Below are 22,256 nucleotides of genomic sequence, written 5' to 3' on the forward strand. Positions count from 1 at the left end.
TTTCATCCGGTGATTCTCTTTTTGGTAGAAGTGATCTGAGTGGCTATTCAGCTGTTTCATAACTTTTACAAGCAGCAGAAGGGGGTCCCCCCCCCCACTCTCGGTGTCACCTTTACCGGGCTCTCCTGTCCCATAGAAGAGCCTAGTAAGGATGCGATTGGTGGCATCAGCTTCCCCAGATACAGTGAGAGGAACTGATTTTGCTCCTCCCAATGTGTGATGTCAGAAACCAGACGCGACAAGGATTTTGTCACTTTTGGTTTCAGCTTGATGTAAACAAGCCTGGCTTGTGAAAGCAAACATGCAGCTGTGTTGAAAGGCATAAAAAAAAAAAAAAAAAAAAAAGAAAAGCTTGACGCCTCCAAAAGTGGCGTTTTTTTTTTCCGCCCGTGTGCATGAGGCCTGAAGTGGCAATGAAAGTGTAAATAGTGAAAATACCTTTATTTTAAACTCCAGCTGTGAATTAATTGTCACCATCATTTCCATCCTCTCCATTTTCCGTGCTCCTTCATTACACAGACGAACCAACTAAAATGAAAGATAATAGAGAATATTCATTTGAAAAAGAACAAACATACATCCTGTCACTCAAACATGAATGTGAGAACTGGAACACAAATAAGAACAAGAGTGTATACAAATATACGTCAAAAACACTTCAAAGCTAAGCGCTAAATACACAATACCATGTGGACGTGTGGGTAGAATCACTACTCAGGGCTGCTGTAGATGAAACACTTGGAGTAGTGGTCAAACAGAAAGCCAGAGGTAAATATACAAATATTGGTTTCTAAACTTGAAACTTGCATAAAACCATTTGATTACATTTTTTTAAACAACTATTCTGTGCCAGGGCCCATGCTGCTGCCCGTCACAGCTTTTCTTATATCTACAAGGATAGGATGTACAATCAGGCTACAATACGTTTGTCCAGCCTAAAGGGTAAATTAAATCCCTGTCTTCTTTCCAAGCCTTATTGAAGATTTCTGTGTAATAATAAAATTGATACATGATGGTGAAAATGAACTATGTAGGTTTACTATGTGAAGACGAGTTGTTTCTGCCACACTCCCCTGTCAAGTCTTGAACAAATTATGTTCCAAGAAGGAGTCATAACATCAGAGGATCATAAATTATGGTAAAGATCACCTCTACCCAAAACTGAGATTTCATTTTAAAAAGTGTCGTAGAGATAAATCAGTTCAAATCAGCCCATTTCAAAACTGAACTCTCATTGGTGACACATTTTCTGCTTAACCGGTGTCATATGTGCTATCTGGAGTACATCCTGTTGTAATGATCGGTTTAAACAAAGCTGACAAGCACCAAATGCTCCTGGCCCCAGCACTCTAATTTATATACAGCATAAATCCTAAGATTTATAAAATACTAGGTAGAAGCAAGGTGCATTACAAGTGCGCAATTCAGCAGACCTGTTGGCAAATTGAGAACATGGTGGAGCAGAGGAATGCATATGGCTCCTCTGCTCCACAATGTCCTTTTTAGAGCCACAGGCCCATATATACCCTACTCCGCAACTACATATAGTGTATAGTTATCCTGCTGAGCAGTACCATTAGGTCAACTATGAACATGTCTCCTTGTAACCTGTGCTATTTAGTTCAGTATGCTTCCCTGCACTATGGTGTCCTTGGTATAACCACATGTTCCTTGCAGTATAACACATCCTTGGCAGAGCAACCGGCTTCCCAAGTCTCTCCACCACTAAGTGTAGTGTGGAGAGTGGCACTTACAGCCTGTGTGAAGATCAGTTACTTCTGCCCAGTTTCAAAGAAATTCTCTGCCAACATGACTTTTGAGAAGGGCAATGTAGAAAGTAGTGAGGTGGGTGGGCAGTGAAATCATTGTAAGTGCAAAAAGTCATCAACAGAGGCATGCTGTGTTGCAACACCTCTCTAGGGCATGCCACGTGGTGGCTTATATAACATTAAAGTAGAACTATGGGCAAAACTTTTTTTTTTCATTTTGGATAGCGGGGCAGGTCATAACCCCTGCAAGATTTTTATTTTTTTTCGCCATCTGTGTCTCATTTCAGAGATGTCCCTTCACTTTCTGTCTCATAGTCAAACAGCAAGTGAGAGAAAATCCCTGAAAAATAAGGGAATCTCTTGGGGACCCCAGGTCAGGAGAACTAGTGTCCCCTTCGGAAGATTTCCCCTTATTACTTTTATGTGGGCAACCCAAAATTTGAGGTTTACTTTACTTTCACTTTCAATGTCATTGGTAAACAGGACAAATAGGGAGGGTAAATCCCCTTAACGGGGGCAAAGACAGCAATAAAAACTGACAGGGGTTTTAATCCCTCACCATTCTATCCAAAACAAAAACATTTATACTTTAAATGGATTGTAAAGGCAGAAGTTTTTTTATCTTAATGCATTCTACGCTTTAAGATATATATAAAAAAAAAAAAAACGTCTGTGTGTAGCAGCTCACCTTTATCCAGCGATGTTGCAGGAGTGTCTCGGCTGCCCGGGACTCCCCTCCTCATTAACTAAGACAGCAGCGGGGCGTGATTGGATCCCATTGCAGTAAAAGTCAGTCAGCCAATCAGGAGAGAGAGGAGATGGAGACGGGTCATTGCTCCATGTCTGAATGGACACAGGGAACTTTGACTTGGCCATGGGTGCCCCCACAGCAAGCTGCTTTCTGTGGGGGCACTCAATGGGATGGAGGGGCCAGGAGAACATAAGAGGGACCTGAGAAGAAGAGGATCTGGGCCACTCTGTGAAAAACCAACTGCAAAGAGCAGGTAAGCATAACATGTTTGTTATAAAAAAAAAAAAACGATACTTTACAATCACTTTAAGTAATATTTAAAGAGGAAGTAAACCCTCCTCTGACACTTGTACCTATAGGTAAGCCTATGATGAGGCTTACCTATAGGTACTGTAAATATCTCCTAAACATGTACCGTTTAGGAGATATTTACCTTACATGCAGCCAGTGACGTCACTGGCGCATGCGCTCTGAAGGAACGGCCGCTGGTGCCGTTTCTTCAGAGACCCGTGCCGTGACTGTCGGCTCCCACGCACGTGCGCGGGAGTGACGTCACCGCGGCTCCGGCCAATCAGATGACCGGATGCCGCGATCCCGGAAGACGGGCGACTGGACATGTCGCCCGTAATAGAGGTGAGCGGACGGCACGGCGGGGGCTCGTTCTAAGGTAAGTATTTCATAATGAGCTAGTATGCGATGCATACTAGCTCATTATGTCTTTCTCTTTCAGCTTGTAAAAAAAAAAAAATTAACGGAGTTTACAACCTCTTTAATATGAAATAATGTATGGTACAGCTATGCACCTTTAGCTCTGTGTACTGACCAATCCTGAGATCTAGCCAAGTGAGGTGGCTTCCTTGCATGCAGCACCAACAAAGTAAAGTATGTTACATGATACCCTTCCCTACAGATAATCCATTGTAGGGCACTACTGAGATTATAAAAGATGTTAAGTAGTGCAGATCCACAGACATAAAAAAAATCTGCATTACTTGTAAAACTTCCCAGTGTCCATCCTCTTGGTTTGTAAGCTTTTACAGCTACTACACATATATGTGCTCACATTACATAAAAACTTCTGAAACATAAAGCTATTCTCCCATTACATTAACCTATACAATAAATGGTTGACCCAATCACTTTTGGCAGAGGATCTTTCCAACAGTAATAAATAACAGATGGATGTGCCATCATTTTGCTCCATCATAAATCTTGAGAACATTTAACATGCATACCAAAGTGTACAATAGATGCACTTTTCTATAAATATGGCAAATATGTAGACACTGCATGGATTTCTAATCCAGCTTTTAAGATCTGGTCAGAGTTCATTCCTGGAGACACTAATGATAAATGATATAATATTACTCCCTAGTCTCTACCAAGCCTTAAAGGCAGGTGATGTGTACTTCTGAAATCCAAGCCTGTCAATGATTCCTGGATGAGTAGTCAGCAAATGGATAGCTATTGTTCTAAAAATTGGGAGAGCACAATTCTGTAGATGTACTAAATACAGACGGACCTGCAGGCTAGAGATCATTAATCCTTGAAACCAAACTAGTTCAGAACAAATCACTTTCCATCGTGTGTATAAGGTAACACTGACTGGAATGCTGAGTGCCTTGGGTGGTGATGAGTCGTAACATGTGCAAGAATCACAGCTCACAACTGTTACTTCATCAAGCATAGTATTAGCTGTATTTATTCTATAAACTTATATTTTTAAACTACTAACACTGTTCGGTTTCATTATTTCCGTTTTCAAAAGGAAGACCAAGTTTATTTTCCAATATTTTATTCTAGTTTTTCACAAATAACAGAAATACACAAACACACAGTGAGACATTGCAAGTCATTTGGGTGTGAACATATGACATAACCGGGTGGCAACAGAGGTAAACAATATAAGCAATACCAAATGTTTGGTATAAGGCAAAGGGGTATGTTGTTAACCCACCCCTGACACCCCATCTGGGAGTAAACTGTGTTGGGGATGGAGACAGCAATTTCCCTTCTTTTAAACCCAAGTATTTTAGTGAGTTTTTACAGAGAAGGGTAAGCAGATATTTTGACAAATCAGGAAGGACTGATCCTAGGGGATCAGACAGAACAGAAACAGGGATCATAGGTCCTAGATTAGCATATAAAAATATATACTTAATTATATTTTTCAAATGCAATTGGTGGGAAGACCAAGTTTAGACCAATGCATTGTGATGCTAACAGAGTTGTGCTTTGCAAAAACAGCTCTTAAACTTTTTATTTTTTTTGGATTTTGATAGCACACAGAAGGGTTAAAAAACTGCAACAACATTTTTTTTTTTTGCTGGTTACCGTCGGGTAAATGTCCCTTCATTTCCTGTCCCAAAAACACCACAGCCTATTAAAGAATATCTATCTGCTAAAGGGAGGAGAATTCCCCTCTTAGACAGGTGTACCTGGAACAGTGTCTGCATTGAAAGAGACAGAGAACTTTTAGAAAAGCCAACAGTCTAGCTTTAAAGTGGTAGTAAAGAAAAACTAACTATTCTTAAAATCATTCCCACCCTTCCTCCTCCTACATATTCTGCATTCCCTACATAAAAAAAGTTCTATGTACTTACCTCTTTCAATGCGGTCTGGTCACGTGATTTAGAAGCTTTAGCTCCCCTATGTAATGCCTAGCACACACGATCAGAAAATCGTATGAAAAATACAGGATTTCGGAGCGATTGTATGATAAGCAGATTCTTGGTACACAGCTTTTGAGAGCTGATCGCAACAGTCCGAAATTATCCGAAGCGGACAAACAAGAACATTTTTCTTGCACGATACCAGAACATACAATTTTTGTTTAATCAGTACAGTGTTTGTCCGATAAAAATCAGAAGAGTAAGATAACGCATGCTTGCAAGCCAAAGAATACATTACAATACAGTACAAAACATTACATCACTTCCAAAGTTGTATTCTGTCGTACAAGAATTTTCATATCTTTACTAACTTCTTCATTTTCGATAGGAGGACAGCATGCCAAAAACCAAAACAAAACAGACAATCAATCGCCCAATATTCTCATTGTATGTATGAGACTTAACACGCTCTCGATCTTGCCATAACCAAAAGACGGCTACAGTCAGGTCATCCAGTTCTGGGAGGGCGTCCATGGATGTCCTTCCAGAACTTAGCATCCAGCGTGCTCTGTGACACAGTTGATTACAAATTAATGTAAGGTAAATGGTCAATTACAGAAGCCCTTTATCATGTGATCAGCTGTGTCCAATCACAGCTGATCACATGTAAACAAACTTGCCGGTTGTAGGCAGTCCTTTCCTTCCCATGCTGTGTCTGTGGGAGAAAAGGAGAGCTGTTAACGGGCAAGCCTGTCAGCACATCGTTTACACTGATAATCAGAGCACTTATCAGAGCAGTTATCATCAGTTCCCCTCATTAGTGCAGCCCATCAGTGCAGCCCCCACCAGTGGCCCCCATCAGTGCCCCCCCATCAGTGCCCCCCCATCAGTGCCCCCCATCAGTGCCGCCATATCAGTGCCGCCTCACCAGCGCCCATCAGTGCCGCCTCACCAGCGCCGCCTCACCAGCGCCCATCAGTGCTGCCTCACCAGCGCCCATCATTGCCTCCTCATCAGCGCCCATCAGTGCCACCTCATCAGCGCTCAGCACCCATTAGTGCAGCCTCATCAGCACCCATCAGTGCAGCCTCATCAGCGCCCATCAGTGCAGCCTCATCAGTGAACAACTTACAACTGAATAGGGCAGGAAGCTGGTCTGGGGTACGTAGGTAGAATTCTGTCTCCTGGTTCCGTATCATCAAGTGGAATGGGTGACCACCATTGGTACATGTCATCTGCTGAGCATATTGCCTCCAGCAAAGGATGAAGCATCCCTCTCATGGCCCTGGTCTGTCTGTCTGGACATGTCAATAGCCCCTTTGTTCCAGGCTTGGCATTAGAATTCCTCCTTCACGGTAAAAAAGTGGACCCTACATAAAACATTTCGTGAAAAAACAGCAGAGCCAGAGGCTGCCTGAGGTGATGGAGAAGTGCGTGGGCCCTGTACCCTATGTACACAATCCAGCTCCAGCTCAGCGGTAGATGGTTTTCCCAGGAGCTGGTTCAAGATGGCAGACACTGTGGAGCGCAGATCCGCTCCCATAGTAGCCTCTGGGATCCCCCTAAGGCACAGATTGTTCCAGCGATTGCGATTTTCACCATCATCTAGCCATAACTGAACATCTATGAATTGTCTGCGGAGTTCTTGTTGGTCAGACTCTAGGGCTGGCAGCCAAGCCTCAGTGGATGTGGAGGTAGCCTCCAGGTCTGTAACCCTCTCCTCTACCGTGTTCATTTGTTGATGGATGTCATACAGCTCCCTGGAGAGCGCATTGACAATGGAGGTGGCCATGGCCTGCAAGTCCTGCTTAGTAGGGATGTCAGCCATTAATTCCCTGGTTGTGCCCTCCTGGTAGTGATCCGGGCCCTGGGTAGAGTCAGAGGGGGTCTGGGTCATTACCTGTGGTAGGTCCGGTGACTGGATCGGTGATGCTGACTCGGACCGTGTCATTGAGGTGTCTGTATGCTGCTGTGCAGGTTTTTTCATTGCAGCAGAGCTGGCAGAGCCAGATCGTGTCTGCGCCATCTTGGGGGAGGCCGCAGGAGAAGATACCGGGTGCTGGCAGAGAAAGTAATGCGTAATCTCAGCGCCCCGGGGCTCTCCAGAAGGCAGTGTATGTCTCTGATCCCCTGGCATGGGCTTAGATGCGGGTGGTAAGGCTGCTGGGCAGTATCGTGGACCCATGTTGTGCAGAGCTCCGGAGCACACGTCCTCACTCCGCCATCGTCAAGCCACTTCCCAGAATTCCTCTTTTAATTTTGAACATTGTGATGAATATGGCTTACAGCTAGTGAAAACTCAAAATTCTGTATTTCAGAAAATTAGAATATTACATAAAACCAATTAAAAAAAAGGAGTTTTCATATAGAAATGTTGGCTTACGGAAAAGTATGTCCATGTACAGCATAGTATGCACTCAATACTTGGTCAGGGCTCCTTTTGCACGGATTACTGCATCAATGCAGCGTGGCATGGATGTGATCAGCCTGTGGCACTGCTGAGGTGTTATGGAAGCCCAGGTTGCTTTGATAGTGGCCTTCAGCTTGTCTGCATAGTTGGGTCTGGTGTCTCTCTTCTTCTTCTCTTTACAATACCCCACAAATTGTTTATGGGGTTTAGGTCAGATGAGTTTGCTGGCCAATCAAGTAAAGTGATACCATGATCATTAAACCAGTTATAGATACTTTTGGAAATGTGGGCAGGTGCCAAGTCCTAACAGAAAATTAAGTTAGCATCCCCATAAAGCTGGCCAGCAGAGGGAAACATGAAGTGCTCTAGAATTTCCTGCTAGACGGCTGTGCTGATTTGGACTTGAAAATACACAGTGGACCAACATCAGCAGATGACATGGCTCCCCAAATCATCAATGACTGTGGAAACTTCACACTGGACCTCATGCAACTTGGATTATTTGCCTCTCCATTCTTTCTCCAGACCTTAGGACCTTGATTTCCAAATGAAATACATTTTCTACACACTGTGATGATTTGGGGAGCCACATCATCTGCTGTGTTGGTCCACAGCGTTTTATCAAGTCCAAAGTCAGCGCAGCCCTCTAGCAGGAAATTCTAGAGCACTTCATACTTCCCTTTGCTGGCCAGCTTTATGGAGATGCTAATTTCATTTTCCTGCAGGACGTAGCACCACAGTTATTCACATTTTCAGAGATACTGAATTTTGGGTTTTCACTAGCTGTAAGCCATAATCATCAAAATTAAAAGAAAGAAATTCTTGAAATGTATCACTCTGTGTGTAACGTGTCTATATAAAATATGAGTTTCACTTTTTGAATTACTGAAACAAATTAAATTTTTGATGATTTTCTAATTTTATGAGATGTGCTTGTATATAGTAAACACATGTCAAACTTTAGGATTTTTTTTTTACCCTCTATCAGAAAGGGGTTAAAGGAAAACTAAAGGCAAAAACTTTTTTTTTAGTTTTAAAGAGAATGGAGAGAGAAAAGAATACACCTGTCAGGTTTTTTTTTTGCTTTCTATGCACCTATTAGGGTCCATTCACACTAGCGCGACTTGTCAGGTGACTTGGTCGCCTGACAAGTCGCGGTCGGTCGCTCACCATTGAATAGTACAGGACCCGTTCTAATAGGAGCGACACAAGTCGCTCCGACTTAGAAAAAGGGTCCTGTACTACTTTGGGGCGACCTGGAGGTGACTTGAATTGACTTCAATTATATGAAGTCCCTGCAAGTCGCGCCGAGGTCGTGGTGCACGCTGTGCACTGCAACTTCACAGGTCGCCCCAGCAAGTCGTGTCGCGCCAGTCTGAATGGGCGCTTAGGGACACTTTCTATTTGTTATGTTTACAGTTATAATAAAAAGTGAAAGAAAATCCCAAATTATGGGTTGTTCCCAAAACAGTAATAGAGGGGGAACTCTTACAATGGGGGACACTAGTTCTGTTGACCTGGGTTTTAACCTCTCCAAAATGAAAAAAAAAAAAAAAAACAACTTTTGCCTTTAGTTCAACTTTAGGACTTAGGCCCCTTTTAGACATGTGGTCCCTTTGTCCATTTTCCCTCCATCCACTGACAGATGAAAAATGGACATGAATGCATCTCTATGGAAAAACTGATGTAAATGGATGATCATTCATTGACATAAATTTAGATTCGCATCCATCAACATCCGTTTTTTTTAAGAAAATGAGTCAGATGAAAACGGATGTAAACTGACAAACGGTCCGTTTTCCATCCATTTTTGCATTGGTAGTGGAGGTAAAAAAACTGATAAGAAACTGATGAAAAACTGTTAAGCAGCTAATGAAAGCTTCATCCGTTTCTTCTTTGAAAACCCGTGACTAAACTGATGAAATGAACGATTTGTACACACATGTAAACCAGTCAATTCATGAGTTCAGGCACGTTTTTTTTAAAAGAAAAGAAAAACAGTTTACATCAGTTTTTCATCAGTTTTTACATCAGCTTTTTTTACATCCACTACCAATGCAAAAACTGGTGCAAACAGACCCTTTGTCAATTTACATCCATTCCGTTTTTTTTAATTGGAACAAAAATAGGGCTTTGATCCATTCCAAAAAATGGATGGTAATGCAAGCAGATAAAAACAGATGTAAATGGATGATGATCTGTTTACATCCACTTTTCCATAGAGATACATTGATGTCCGTCTTTCATTCGTCAACGGACAAATTAAAAATGGACAAACGGTCCGCATGTGTAAAAAGGGGCCTAAGACGAGACAAGCCACCAAAAATGTCCAGCATTATTTATTAATAAAACTCCTGACCTTAAAAAGACTGAGAGCTATAGCTTAAATATGCATGTTATCATAATAGTTCTGTAAAACTGTAAGAAACAATTGAGACAGTCTACGTACTGTTGATTCCCAGATAATTACATCAGTTATGGAAAGCTTTCAAGTTCATCTTAAAATGGAAGTTCCCAGAGGCATATTTATACACAGTCTTAGCCATATGTTTTTCTGTTATAATAAACCCTTATTCACATTAAATAAATATGCTATAAGACTTAACAGTGTGAAATAACAGAATGCTTAGGTATGCAAGTTTTAAACAAGCTATACATTTCCGGGTTGCAACACACACAAATAGTCAAAGTAATCATCCATTACATTCAGACTACTCTCCACATTAAGGCAGCATGAACGTTGTTTTTTCTATTTAAAGGTCTATTTATCACACATGAATGTACATACTACAAAAAGTAAATGACGAGCTCTATTCAGTGTTCCAGAAATTAGTTTTCATTAGGTCAATGTGGATCTTGTGTTGAAAACTGCTTTCTCTAGTTCTTTCCAGTTTGTGGGCATGTAATTGTTTTCTGCAATTTTCTAATGTAACTATATCTAAGGCCAAAACTTTTTTATTTTTGGTAGAGAAAGGTTTGTAAAGTGTTGACTTTAAACGTTATGTCTTCTGATATCCTGAAAATGCATGGCCACCTATGCAGTTAATGAAAACAGCTGTTGACTTCTGCTGATCATATTCAAGCTGTCAATGGTCTTTCCTAAGAATGGCAACTTGCCAAGCTGAAAACTTCACAGAAATTGGACAACGAAAGCTGATTAGTCTCTAATCGTTAGAAACTAGTAGAAATACATGAACCATGGTGTATATTTTATGATGAAATAGAAAGAAAAAAGATGCATTACACCGACCTTGCTAACTTCTTTCAAGGCTCTTTTGCAGGTTTCATATCTTGAAGAATCCTTAGGTGTTTTCTGACAGATTGTCTGTGTTAAACATAATATCTAGTTAGACCTGTACTAAAAAAAAAAACTTAAAGTAAAAGATAACATTTATATTGAATATTTGCTATAAAGCTTACTTTAAATATAGACTTAGTCTATAATAAAGTGACCATAAAATTTCTGAGTTGGAAAAATATCAAGAATCTACACACTTAAGCTTACCCGAAAAGCATGTAAAACTAGCTACAATTTAGATATCAGCTAGCGGCTTGTGCTATTTTAACAATCCCCACCCAATCATGCAGTCCTACATGGGAGGTAATGTTCTGATTCACCCTTGCTGACAGCTCACAGGAGAAGGCACAGGCAGTGCTTGGGAGTGCAAGTGCTTGTGGTTAGTTTGAAGACATTAGGTGAAAGATGAATGAACAAGAACTCAAATTCCTTCAGCATCTGCAAACAATACCCACTTTTAGCTTCTAAAACACAAGAATCCCACTAGTATGCAAGTGCAAAAGTTCTTCTTCAGACTTTTGGATGCGACCGAAGACCAGAAACTGACTAAACACTTAACAGACTAAAGAAGTCTGATCAAGTGGGGGATAAGGGCCTGCCTTAAAAGTAGCCTATATGTGGGAAAGCCTCTGACCATTTAAACATGTTATACATGTTACATGCAACTGGGTAAATCTTGAAACTGAAACTTCAAAGTATCTGATATTATAATGAAATGGCATTTGTCATCATATAGCTTTTAAAATATTCAACCCTGTTTAGGATGCAAAATATGCAAGAATATATTACTGGTATAGAAATACACAAAAAATACATACATCTATGTTGCTGAATCCTAAATTGTGCTTTCACACACCTGAGTAATCAACATTATCTATTACAGGCATTTCTTTAGCGCAAACATTTTACACAGAGCTTTACATACTATTCATTCACATCAGTCCTTGCCTTCAAGAGTTTAAAATCTGCATACATACATACATACACACACACACCAGTGCCAATTTAGACAGGAGCCAATAAACCTATCATCATGTCTTTGTAGTGTGGAAGGAAACTGAAGTACCTAGAAGAGGCCCACACAAGCACAGGGAGAACATGCAAACTTAGTGTCTATGGAAAAACAGTGTCCTGGTCGGGGATATGAATCATGGACCCCAGCGCTTCAAGGTAGAAATGCTAACTACTAAACCACTATACTGCCCTTGCTCTCAGGATGAATAGACAGTTCCCGAGGCATAGGATTTTGTATGCTGGCTACTTTTTGTACTATTGGATGGCTCACTCCATTCTGAAACTTTAGCACCCTACACTGGAGATCAAGTTAAGTAAATGTATGGTGAGCAACGTGTACATGTGAAGACGTATAAGAGGTATTTTGCTACAAGGCTAACAAGGTTCCAAAATTGTGAAGAAAATGATTGCAACATTATTCTTGAATATTGCAGATTCTCTGCAACTAGTTTATTAAATTAGATTCACTTCTAATAGCCCCACTACCTTCAGTAAGTAGCTCAGTCATTCATTAGGATTTAAAAAAAAAACATAAAAAGAAAGACAAGGAAAGCTTACATCCATGAGAAGTGGCAGTCGAGTGACTCTCTGCATGGGGAGGATGAGGAAAGAAATCATTGGCAAATTCCTACATTCTTCCTGAGACTCAATTCTAACCAGAGCATCCTTGAAAGATGCATTTGTAGATCTAAAAAAAAAAAAAAAGATGATCATGGTTTAAATATTATTAATTTGAATTTCATATGAACAACATAAATTAATATAGTAATAATATGTCTAACAAAAATGGATTTGTAAAATCTTACCGTAAAATCCTTTTCTCTTAAGCTCATTGACAGACGTAGTCCTCCTTGATTAATATCAACTCGGGTTATACTGCCCTTTACAGGAGTAGGACTAGACAGGAAAGAAAACGTTCTGGCCACACGCTAGGGGCAGTCCCAGAGGGTATATCCTCTCACTTCCTGCTACAGCAAATCAGTTATGTCACAAAGCAGTGTTTAGAGAATTTACCCCAACCCAACTCAAAAACAGAGGGGCGGGTACTACGTCTGTCAATGAGCTTAACCACTTAAGCCCCGGAAGATTTTACCCCCATTCCGACCAGGGGGTATTTTGCGATTCGGCACTGCGTGACTTTAACGGAGAATTGCGCGGTCGTGCGACGCTGTACCTAAACGAATTTGGCGTCCTTTTTTTCCCACAAACAGAGCTTTCTTTTGGCGGTATTTGATCACCTGTGCGATTTTTTGATCACGCGCTATAAACAAAAAAAGAGCGTCCATTTTGCAAAAATAGCAATATTTTTCCCTTTTTTTTATATGAAATTCCCCCAAAAAAAAATGTAAAAATCAAAATTTTTTAAAATTTTCGGCCAATTTGTTTTATGCTACCTATGTTTGGTAAAAAAAAAAATCGCAAAAAGCGTATTTTGATTGGTTTGCGCAAAAGTTATTGCGTTTACTAACTAAGGGAAAGATTTTTGTCATTTTTGTTGTTTTTTTTTTTAACGCGTAATGGCAGCGATCTGCGATTTTTTTTGCGGTACTGCGACATTGCGGGGGACAGATCGGACCCTTGACTGACATTTCTGACACTTTTGGGGTTACCAGTGACATTTCTACAGTAATCAGTGCTATACATATGCACTGTTACTGTAAAAATACACTGGTAGTGAAGGGGTTAACTTTATTTGAGAGGGAGGGGCTGTGTGTGTCCCTAGGGGCGTGATTCTAACTGTGATTGGCTGGGGCTTCAGCTGTATGCAGAGTGATCAACGGATCTACATAGTAGATCCATGTGATCAGCTCTCATACAGCGAGGAGAATGACAGGCAGCTTGTTTACACAAGCTGCCTGACTTTCTCCCTCTCCCCCGCCGATCGCAGAGTGGCCGGCGGACATCGGGTCCGCCGGTCACACGCGCGGGGGGGTCCGTGACCACTCGGGAGCGGGAGCGCGCCTCCGGGGGCGCGCGCTCGCTCCCTAGACCCTCACAAGCTAGTGACGTAGCCCTACGTCACTTTGCCTGTGAGGGGCTGACCGCCGACGTAGATAGTCGTGCGGCGGTCGGCAAGTGGTTAAGAGAAAAGGATTTTACGGTAAGATTTTACAAAAATCCATTTTTCTCTGTCGCTCATTGACAGACGTAGTCCTCCTTGATTAATATCAACTCGGGACGTCCCAAAGCAGTGCCACAAATGAGGAGTGGGAAAATGGAAATCAAAATCCAATCTAGAAGGCCCAACCGGTGCCAACTAGAAGTTTTAAAGGCTCATCAATCACACGATGAGCCTCAACTGAAATTCCAACGGAAAAAAACCCTTGAGGTAGACCACCAGTCTCCTCAACTTGGTGGCCTGCAAAACCTTGCGGCCAAATGAGACATCCGCCGATGCCATCACATCAACTTTATAAAATTTTGTAAAGATATGAACCGACGACCAGGTAGCCACCTTGCACACCTGGACCACTGACGCCTGATGGCAGCAGGCTCCAGTGGGACTATGTCGCGGCCGACCCAGCGTGGAGCTATGGCCTGCACGCGCTCGTAGGCTGAACTGGGGTGACCACTGGATCTCAACATCCAGCCCATCGCCCAGTTTCAGCGTACTTGCTTGAAGATCTCACAGGAACACTGGAGAAAAAAAGCTGTCTAAAAAAAAGTATTTCTAAAAAAATCCTGCCAGGACCGAAGATCCTAGCAAGGAATCTAGGTCCTTACTCCTAACTAGACAGAAAAAAACTGATTTGCTGTAGCAGGAAGTGAGAGGATATACCCTCTGGGACTGCCCCTAGGGTGTGGCCAGAACATTTTCTTTCCTGTCTAGTCCAACTCCTGTAGAGGGCAGTATAACCCGAGTTGATATTAATCAAGGAGGACTACGTCTGTCAATGAGCGACAGAGAAAGTAGGATTTTTTCAGTAAAATAAAACTTCTTTTCAATCCAAATATTTTAACACCAATTACTGATCTTATATCAGCACAACTGTACAGACTCCAGGCATATCCATTGTGCCCATGAAAAAAAAATGGTATGTTGCCAAAAATAATCATACTTATGCTAACTTATTTTCTTTTATTTAAAGGATTATTTTAAAACAACATAATAAACACCTCATACTTACCTGCTCTGTGCAATAGTATTGCATATAAAGAGAGGGGCATGATCTGGGGTATAGTTAATGGCTAAACCTCCTTCCCTAATGAATATGCAAAAGAAGAACAATTTGTTCAAAAATTGTGGGACTTTAAATGAGGTAAGTCAATTACTGAATATCAGAGTAATGTAAAATCGCCAATTGATAAATATTTATTAAATAATTCATGGTTTAACAGTAGTATAAAATACAGATAGACATACACAATTCAAAGACCTGACATGGAGTATACAAATTCATATAAATCATTTTCAATAGTAATACATTATATAACATAACCAACATATAATTGAACTCCAAATGGTATGTCATCATTTCTTGTAAGCTCTCAGCATTTCTACAAGAAATGATGACATACCATTTGGAGATCAATTATATGTTGGTTATGTTATATAATATATTTATTACTATTGAAAATTATTTATATGAATTTGTATACTCCATGTCAGGTCTTTGAATTGTGTAGGTCTATCTGTATTTTATACTACTGTTAAACCATGAATTATTTAATAAATATTTATCAATTGGCGATTTTACATTACTCTGATATTCAGTAATTGACTTACCTCATTTAAAGTCCCACAATTTTTGAACAAATTGTTCTTCCTTTTGCATAGTATTGCATATAGTGGCCCCAAACCTCCTCTTCTGGGGTCCCTGCCGGCTCTGTCCGCTCCTCCTCTTCCATGTCTGCTCTCATATCAATGTGCTTGCTACGGAAGCAGACATGCCTGCTTGACTCTAAACTGGGCTGTGTGCATCTATATAAACACACAGAGTGGCTCAGCCTCATCCCCTCCTCACAACATTTGATTTACAGCAGCAGGAGCCATCGACTCAGTCCCTGAGAGTAGAGGAAGAGGGGAAAAAAAAGAGATGCAGTTGGCTCAATTGAGGACTTAAGGGTAAGTATTTAGGGAGGTGGGGGAGCACAGCAAGTTTTAAAGTGGTTCTAAAGGCAGGGGACTAAAGGGGGACCATGCTCCGTGTGCAAATGATATGTCTATTCACAGGAGAATAGCTCAGGAGTGAGTCTGCTCGAGTGCCCCCATAGAAAGAGGTTTGCTAATGGGGGCATGCAGCAGGGGGGTGGAGCCAGGACCTCTGGCGAGGGACCAAAAAAAAAAAAAGAGGATTGGGGCTGCTCTGTGCAAAAACATTGTGTTTGGTATTAAAAAAAAAAAAAAAAACACACAACCTTTACAATTACTTTAATGCAGGGAATGCAATAAGGTAAAAAAAATAGCTGGAGAACCACTTAAGTAGGAGCAATGAGGATGTGTAAATAACCCAGGTAATCAGATTTGCATTGTTACAAATGACCCAACATCACACGTTGCCTTTGGTAATCAAGAACAACAAAATGCAACAGTAATATAAGAGCACGTGAAGCACAAAAATAGCTTCTGTTATCTGCAAGTTACTTCTTTGCACCCCAAGTTCTGACTCAAATCTCTGGCACAGTCATTAGTTCTTTAATGCATGTGTCTGTATTGGTCAACACAAGCATATGCGTTACACTGTGTAAACCAAGGAAAGTTTTCAAGCTCCAACTTAGAGTTGAATATTGCATTCTGAGTGCACCTTGGGTCAGTGGATCCTGTGGTCTACAAAAGCTCTGCTAAGAACAAAAGCTATGTACAATACTGGTGCCTGCTCTTACAGACCTAAAATAGCTTTACACTTTGATTGTTGTGTCAGGTTCCCTTTAAATAAGCCTAGTGGAATGATATGCTTACAACTGGTTTTCTAGAAAAGATGCATAAAATCGTATATGTGCATAATGCAGACTACAAAATATGAAGCTTAGCTTAGAAATTGTGTCTGTATGGCTGTGAAGCCCACTCCGGCAACTTAGTGACAGCTGGAGGCAAGGTGGTCCATTCTTGGACTTTTGCCATTCAGCAAATTGAATACTGATGGTGGCAACCATCCCAAACTTGCTGGCTTTGTTAATTTCAGAAGAAAACCAACACAACGCCTGCAGTAGAAAGCCACCAGACGAAGAAGCAGAAAGACTTTCCAACTTCCTTCCTGAAAGTGGAAAGCCTCATCAAATGCGGCACAACCACACAGTGGGAAAAAAAAGTTACATTACTGAGGAATGTTAAATATTAATAATAAAATCTGTTACATTTCTAGAAAGCAGAAACAGTGAGCATCACCAGCAAGCTTTTGTAAAGAAAAAGAAAAGAATATTTAAACATACTGATTTTCTTAACATATTCAACCAATAATAAGCATATATATTGCCCCTGCTGCAACAAAAAATTGCAAATATCATTCCAGAAAAAAAAAAAAAAAAAATTATATATATATATATATATATATATACACACACACATACACACACACACAATAGTAGCATTTCAAGAACAGAGCTGTAAACCTTAAGATTTGTGTGTGTGTGTGTGTGTCTGTCTGTATATATATATATATATATATATATATATATATATATATATATATATATATATATATATATATATATATATATATATATACATATATATATATACATATACAGTATATATATTTGCCATGGACTATATTGAAAAAGCAAGGAATGATTATTTTCACTTTCCAACACCCAGTGGAAGATTTTCCTCCATTCATCCTACATCTGGACTCCCCATTTTATTGATGATTAAGGATTTAGTAACATTGCCTGTATTTAAAATATGACCAATGTTACACTTGAAACATTTGCCATTTTTGACAAATAAATTAATGTATCAATTATTTACAAATAATTCCTCTAAATACCTACCATGCTACCTCACACTCCATCAACTATGTCCACATTCTCTGCGAGTATGGCAAGCTACAAATGAAGAGTTTAGTCTAAAATCCTAATCTTTCCATTCTGGAATTCACCCCTGCATCTGACCCCACAATCCCCCCTTCTTATAGTAATTGCAGGCACTTTTTCTTTTAAAACTATGCCGGCTTGGTGTGACATTGCAAGGTAACAATACAGAAGACAGAAAAAAAAAGTACAAGAGAAGGAGATTAAAGAAAAAATATACATTAATTTCTGTAGCGTCCTTTGCTGGTAGACTTCATTAGTGCAATATTTCACATAGGGGTCGAAGGTAGACTTTGCATGTTTCTCCACAATATCACTGATATCTTCAATAAGAATGTTTCTTTGATGTCTCCCTTCCAGTTCTTTAAAGAATCTGAAAAACACAGTTGAGAAATGAGATTGAAGTCATCAATTACACAACAGATTTATAAAAACACAGAATTATTTTTAAAATCAAAATATCAATGTGCCAAGATGAAGAGACTAGAACCAGGAGATACTTTTCACATTGATATTATGTTGTACTACCAATGGCATACACAGTAATGCTTGGAAGACCTGACTGATCACTGACAAGCCATATCTTTAACAGAACTAGCCACAGACACGTATGACACAGTTTGAATCTATGGATTTAGGGATGTACCGATATCAGTTTTCTCAAGTACTCTCCAATACCAATTACCGATACCTATTTTTAGTGTCACGTGACAGTTTTTTTAGACTAATGAAAATTCACTGGGTCACATATATACGAATTGTATGTGTTTTGAACCACATCTAATTCACATGACATGTGAACCAAAATCCTTTTCTATGGAGCCTATTCACATATGTGCAGGCCAGCTGCAGTGGTCTTAGTATCGTAACAAATGCTTAGTATCGGCAGCAATACCAGTATCGGTAGAACGTTAGTATGGATAGTCAGTGCCAGAAACAAACCTAAAGAACAAATCCATAAATCATATTTTTTTATTGCAGAAAAACTTAAGAACGCTAAAATAAAATAGTGTCTGGCCAGACAGTTCACATAAAACAATAAAAAAAACCTTCACAATTAAGAGATAAATGGTAATGGATGCATACACGTGTTAAACTTTTACTATATGCTCAAACAAGACCTTTTTGTTACCCCACTATACAAAGGAACCTGTAAAGCCTTTGAATCTTGCCTGAGACTTGTGAAAATAATGGTGCAAGGTCATACATAAACTATGTGTTCCTGGCTTTACACAGAAAATGCAAATCAACAACACATATCAAGAACCAGTTAGTGTGCATTAACACAAATGCATTAAAAAAAAAAAAAAAACACCAGTATAAGTCAGGCTCCATGTTTATGCATTGTAAAATGTGTTTTACCCCACCAAAACTCAAGATATTACACTGTACATAGAATGGCACACCATCACACATTTAATAGCAGCCTACGTATTTGTACTAGACTTTAAAAAATGCATTGGGGTACACCGCCAGTTTATTCAAATAAGCTGCCTTAAAACAGCATGCCTCAGTGTTAACGCACCCATGAAGGTGAAATTGCCGTTACTGCGGCTGCAGCATATATGTGAACTGCAACAACTGGCTTTGTTGCAGGCTGGCTGGTAAGTGAGGCGGGAATTTTTCTTTGTTGTTTTTTGACATGCGTCGCCCTTCCATGCGCTCCTTGCTGCAAAGGGTTGTTATAGGTTGGGGTGGTTGACATTCGTTAGTACTAATGGTGAATTGGTGGGGGGCACACACAGGATAACTTCACTGCAATTGGGCTATTGCTGCGTGTCCAGTGCATCCCTGTACCTTTAAGGAGGGGTGGGCTCCCTTCAGCTATACCTGCCCTTAATCAATTCAATAATTTATATATATGTGCTCCAACTTTGAAGACTTTTAAAAATTATAGAGTTAGGACTACAGTACACTGGGGTGCTGTGATGTCACCCCTGCAGCTTACGCATACACTTGCAAAAGTGTGCAAACTAAACCCCTTGTTTTTAATGTGAACTGTTAGACAGGGTCAATGTGGTTTGTTGCAGGCTGGCTGGTAAGCGAGCTGGGATTTTTTTTTTTTTTTTTTGTTTTTTTGACATGCGTCGCCCTTCCATGTGCTCCTTGCTGCAAAGGCTTGTTATAGGTTGGAGTGGTTGCCGTTTTTGTTGGTACTTTAGATGTAAACTGGCCACTAATTTTACATGAAATACAGGAGCCCTGTTTGAGTAGACAAGTCTCATAACCCAGAGAACAACAATGTAAAAATCTAAAGGTAAAATGTTATATATCAGTTTGTATTCCAGTTTTTATACAAATACAGGTGACTTCTTTAGGTAGCAGGCTAAATTTACACGTGATCTAGTTACAAGTGCGGATAATGAACAGGAAGAGAAATGAATGTTGCAAGATGATCACTTTTGCCAAACAAAATGTTTATTTGTGCCAGTCCTGTGCATTAATGGTAGTCCTGAGAAGAGCCAAGGGCTGTTTGGAACGTTAAGTTCTCCATGTCTCTTGTGAGCTGCAAATAAATTAAATTACAACCCAGTCATAACAACAATCTAGCTTCTTACATTACACGCTAGGCTGCACTTACATAGCTGAAATCGTAAGCTGGTAATGCCATTATGATTTGGTGCCAGGTATTAATTCCTTAATGTTCTGTATTAATGTCCCAAGACTGCGAGCAAACGCAATGCTAAGTTTGGTCTGATATAATAAAAATTGCAATCTTGGGAAGTTCAATAAATCCTCCATTACAAAAGTAGATCAGCCAAAACTTTCTATTCTAGTAGTGAGTTAGCACAACTGCCAGGTTTTTATAGGTGTCTGGGTTCCCCCTGGGAAAAAAACACCATGGCAAGTATTGCTTTTAGGACAGAATGTGGGGGAAAAGCCAAAATCTTTACAAATCCCACTGAAACAGGAAGCAAGGGGAACCTTCCAATGTACACACCTGTTTCAATGAAAGTTGTCAGAGGGTTGGCTTTCCCATCATTTCCTTTCAGGTCTCTCAGAATAAGGAGTTGATTTACTAAAGGCAAATAGGCTGTTCACTTTGTAAGTGCAAATTCTCTCTGTAAAGGATTCTTCCGGCTTCTATTGTCCAATCATGTGAAAGCAAACATTACGTTTTTTATTTTCCTTGCATGTGATTGAGTATTCCTTGCAAAGTGAAGCTTCACTACATTCACAAAGCTCACATTCACTGGGGAAATGTCCCTTGCAGAATGCACCTTAACTTGCAAAGTGAAAAGTGTAATTACCATCATTATATCAACTGTAGGGAAATCTCCCTAACTGGGATTTAGAAAGAAACCACAACCGGACAGGTTCTAACCCTTCCTCCTTCTATCCAAAACAAACAATCAGCTAAAGTTTCACTTTAATACCTACAAGCCGAAGTCCATGGAGAAAGTAATGGGATCAGTAGGACAGTTCATGAACTCCAGATAAAAGATCTTGACACTACAACGCTGTGTTAAGCTAGTCATAGAAAGAACATGTAATACTCTTGAATGGTCCTCTGGTCTCACAACATTTACATTCACTACCCTGTGAAAACTGAGTGATCTCTCAATAGATAGATCTCTCTATAGATATGAACAAGAGATGAGATACAAAAATGTAACCTGCCTTACAAGTGACTTTGTTTACCTGCCACCTGATTGAACAGGAATGATTTATTGCAGAATCTGATGTATTGAGTAATTGTATCAGTGTGTGTATGGTGGCTTCTGGCTTATGTATTAGAACACAATGTTCATCTACAGTACTTCTCTCCACATTGAGGATTTAAAATTACAGCCTTGACTAAGCATTTCGATCCGGTCACCAACGCATCGGTCAGACATGACGCCTGGGCAAGAATCAGGCCGCTTGCGGTGACTTTTGTAGGTGTTTAGGAGTACTTTTCAAAATCTAAAATCCCCATCAACGAAAAGAACAAAGGACTTAAGTGACCAAAAATGCACCACCTCCTTTCATTGGAAGTATGCTGTTGAACTGCTCATGCTTTTCTAAAACAGGCAGATGCCTTCTCCACCTTCTTTTCTTGGTGAAATATCTGCCTGTCTATAGCCAGCCCAAAAATATCTGACAATTACACCTGTGTATGAAGAAGCCCTATTAACCATTAGGAGTATAGCATCAAGTCACGTAAACTCCTGGGATATGGATTTGGTCAGCTAAGTAGCAGGGGGGGGGTGTTATCCATTTCAGCTGCTTTGGTGTTAATAAAATGAACAGGTGCACTGGATGGGCAACATTGAGACAACCTCCAAAACAGGAATAGTTTTACAGGTGGAGGCCACTAACATTTTTTTCCCTACTCATCTTTTCTGGCTGTTTTTCACTAGTTTTGCATTTGGCTAGGGTCAGTGTCACTACTAGTAGCATGAGCCGATACCTGGACCCTATAGAGGTTGCAAAGGCAGACCAACTCCTC

General features: G+C 40.2%; 1 protein-coding gene across 1 annotated transcript in view; it reads right to left on the reverse strand.

Annotated features, from left to right (window-relative positions):
• The window catches only part of ARHGEF26 (Rho guanine nucleotide exchange factor 26), a 231,045-nt gene that overhangs the window by 75,085 nt on the left and 133,704 nt on the right, over positions 1-22,256 (reverse strand). Inside the window, exons 7-10 of the mRNA XM_082251520.1 lie at positions 18,045-18,197; positions 12,413-12,542; positions 10,793-10,867; positions 439-528 (exon numbers count right to left, since the gene is read on the reverse strand). Of these exons, the coding sequence (XP_082107646.1) occupies positions 439-528; positions 10,793-10,867; positions 12,413-12,542; positions 18,045-18,197 (448 nt within the window). The remainder of the gene's footprint in view (positions 1-438; positions 529-10,792; positions 10,868-12,412; positions 12,543-18,044; positions 18,198-22,256) is intronic.

The sequence above is a fragment of the Pelophylax lessonae genome, assembly GCF_965119305.1.
Source record: "Pelophylax lessonae genome assembly, chromosome: 3".
NCBI classification, from domain to species: Eukaryota; Metazoa; Chordata; class Amphibia; order Anura; family Ranidae; genus Pelophylax; species Pelophylax lessonae.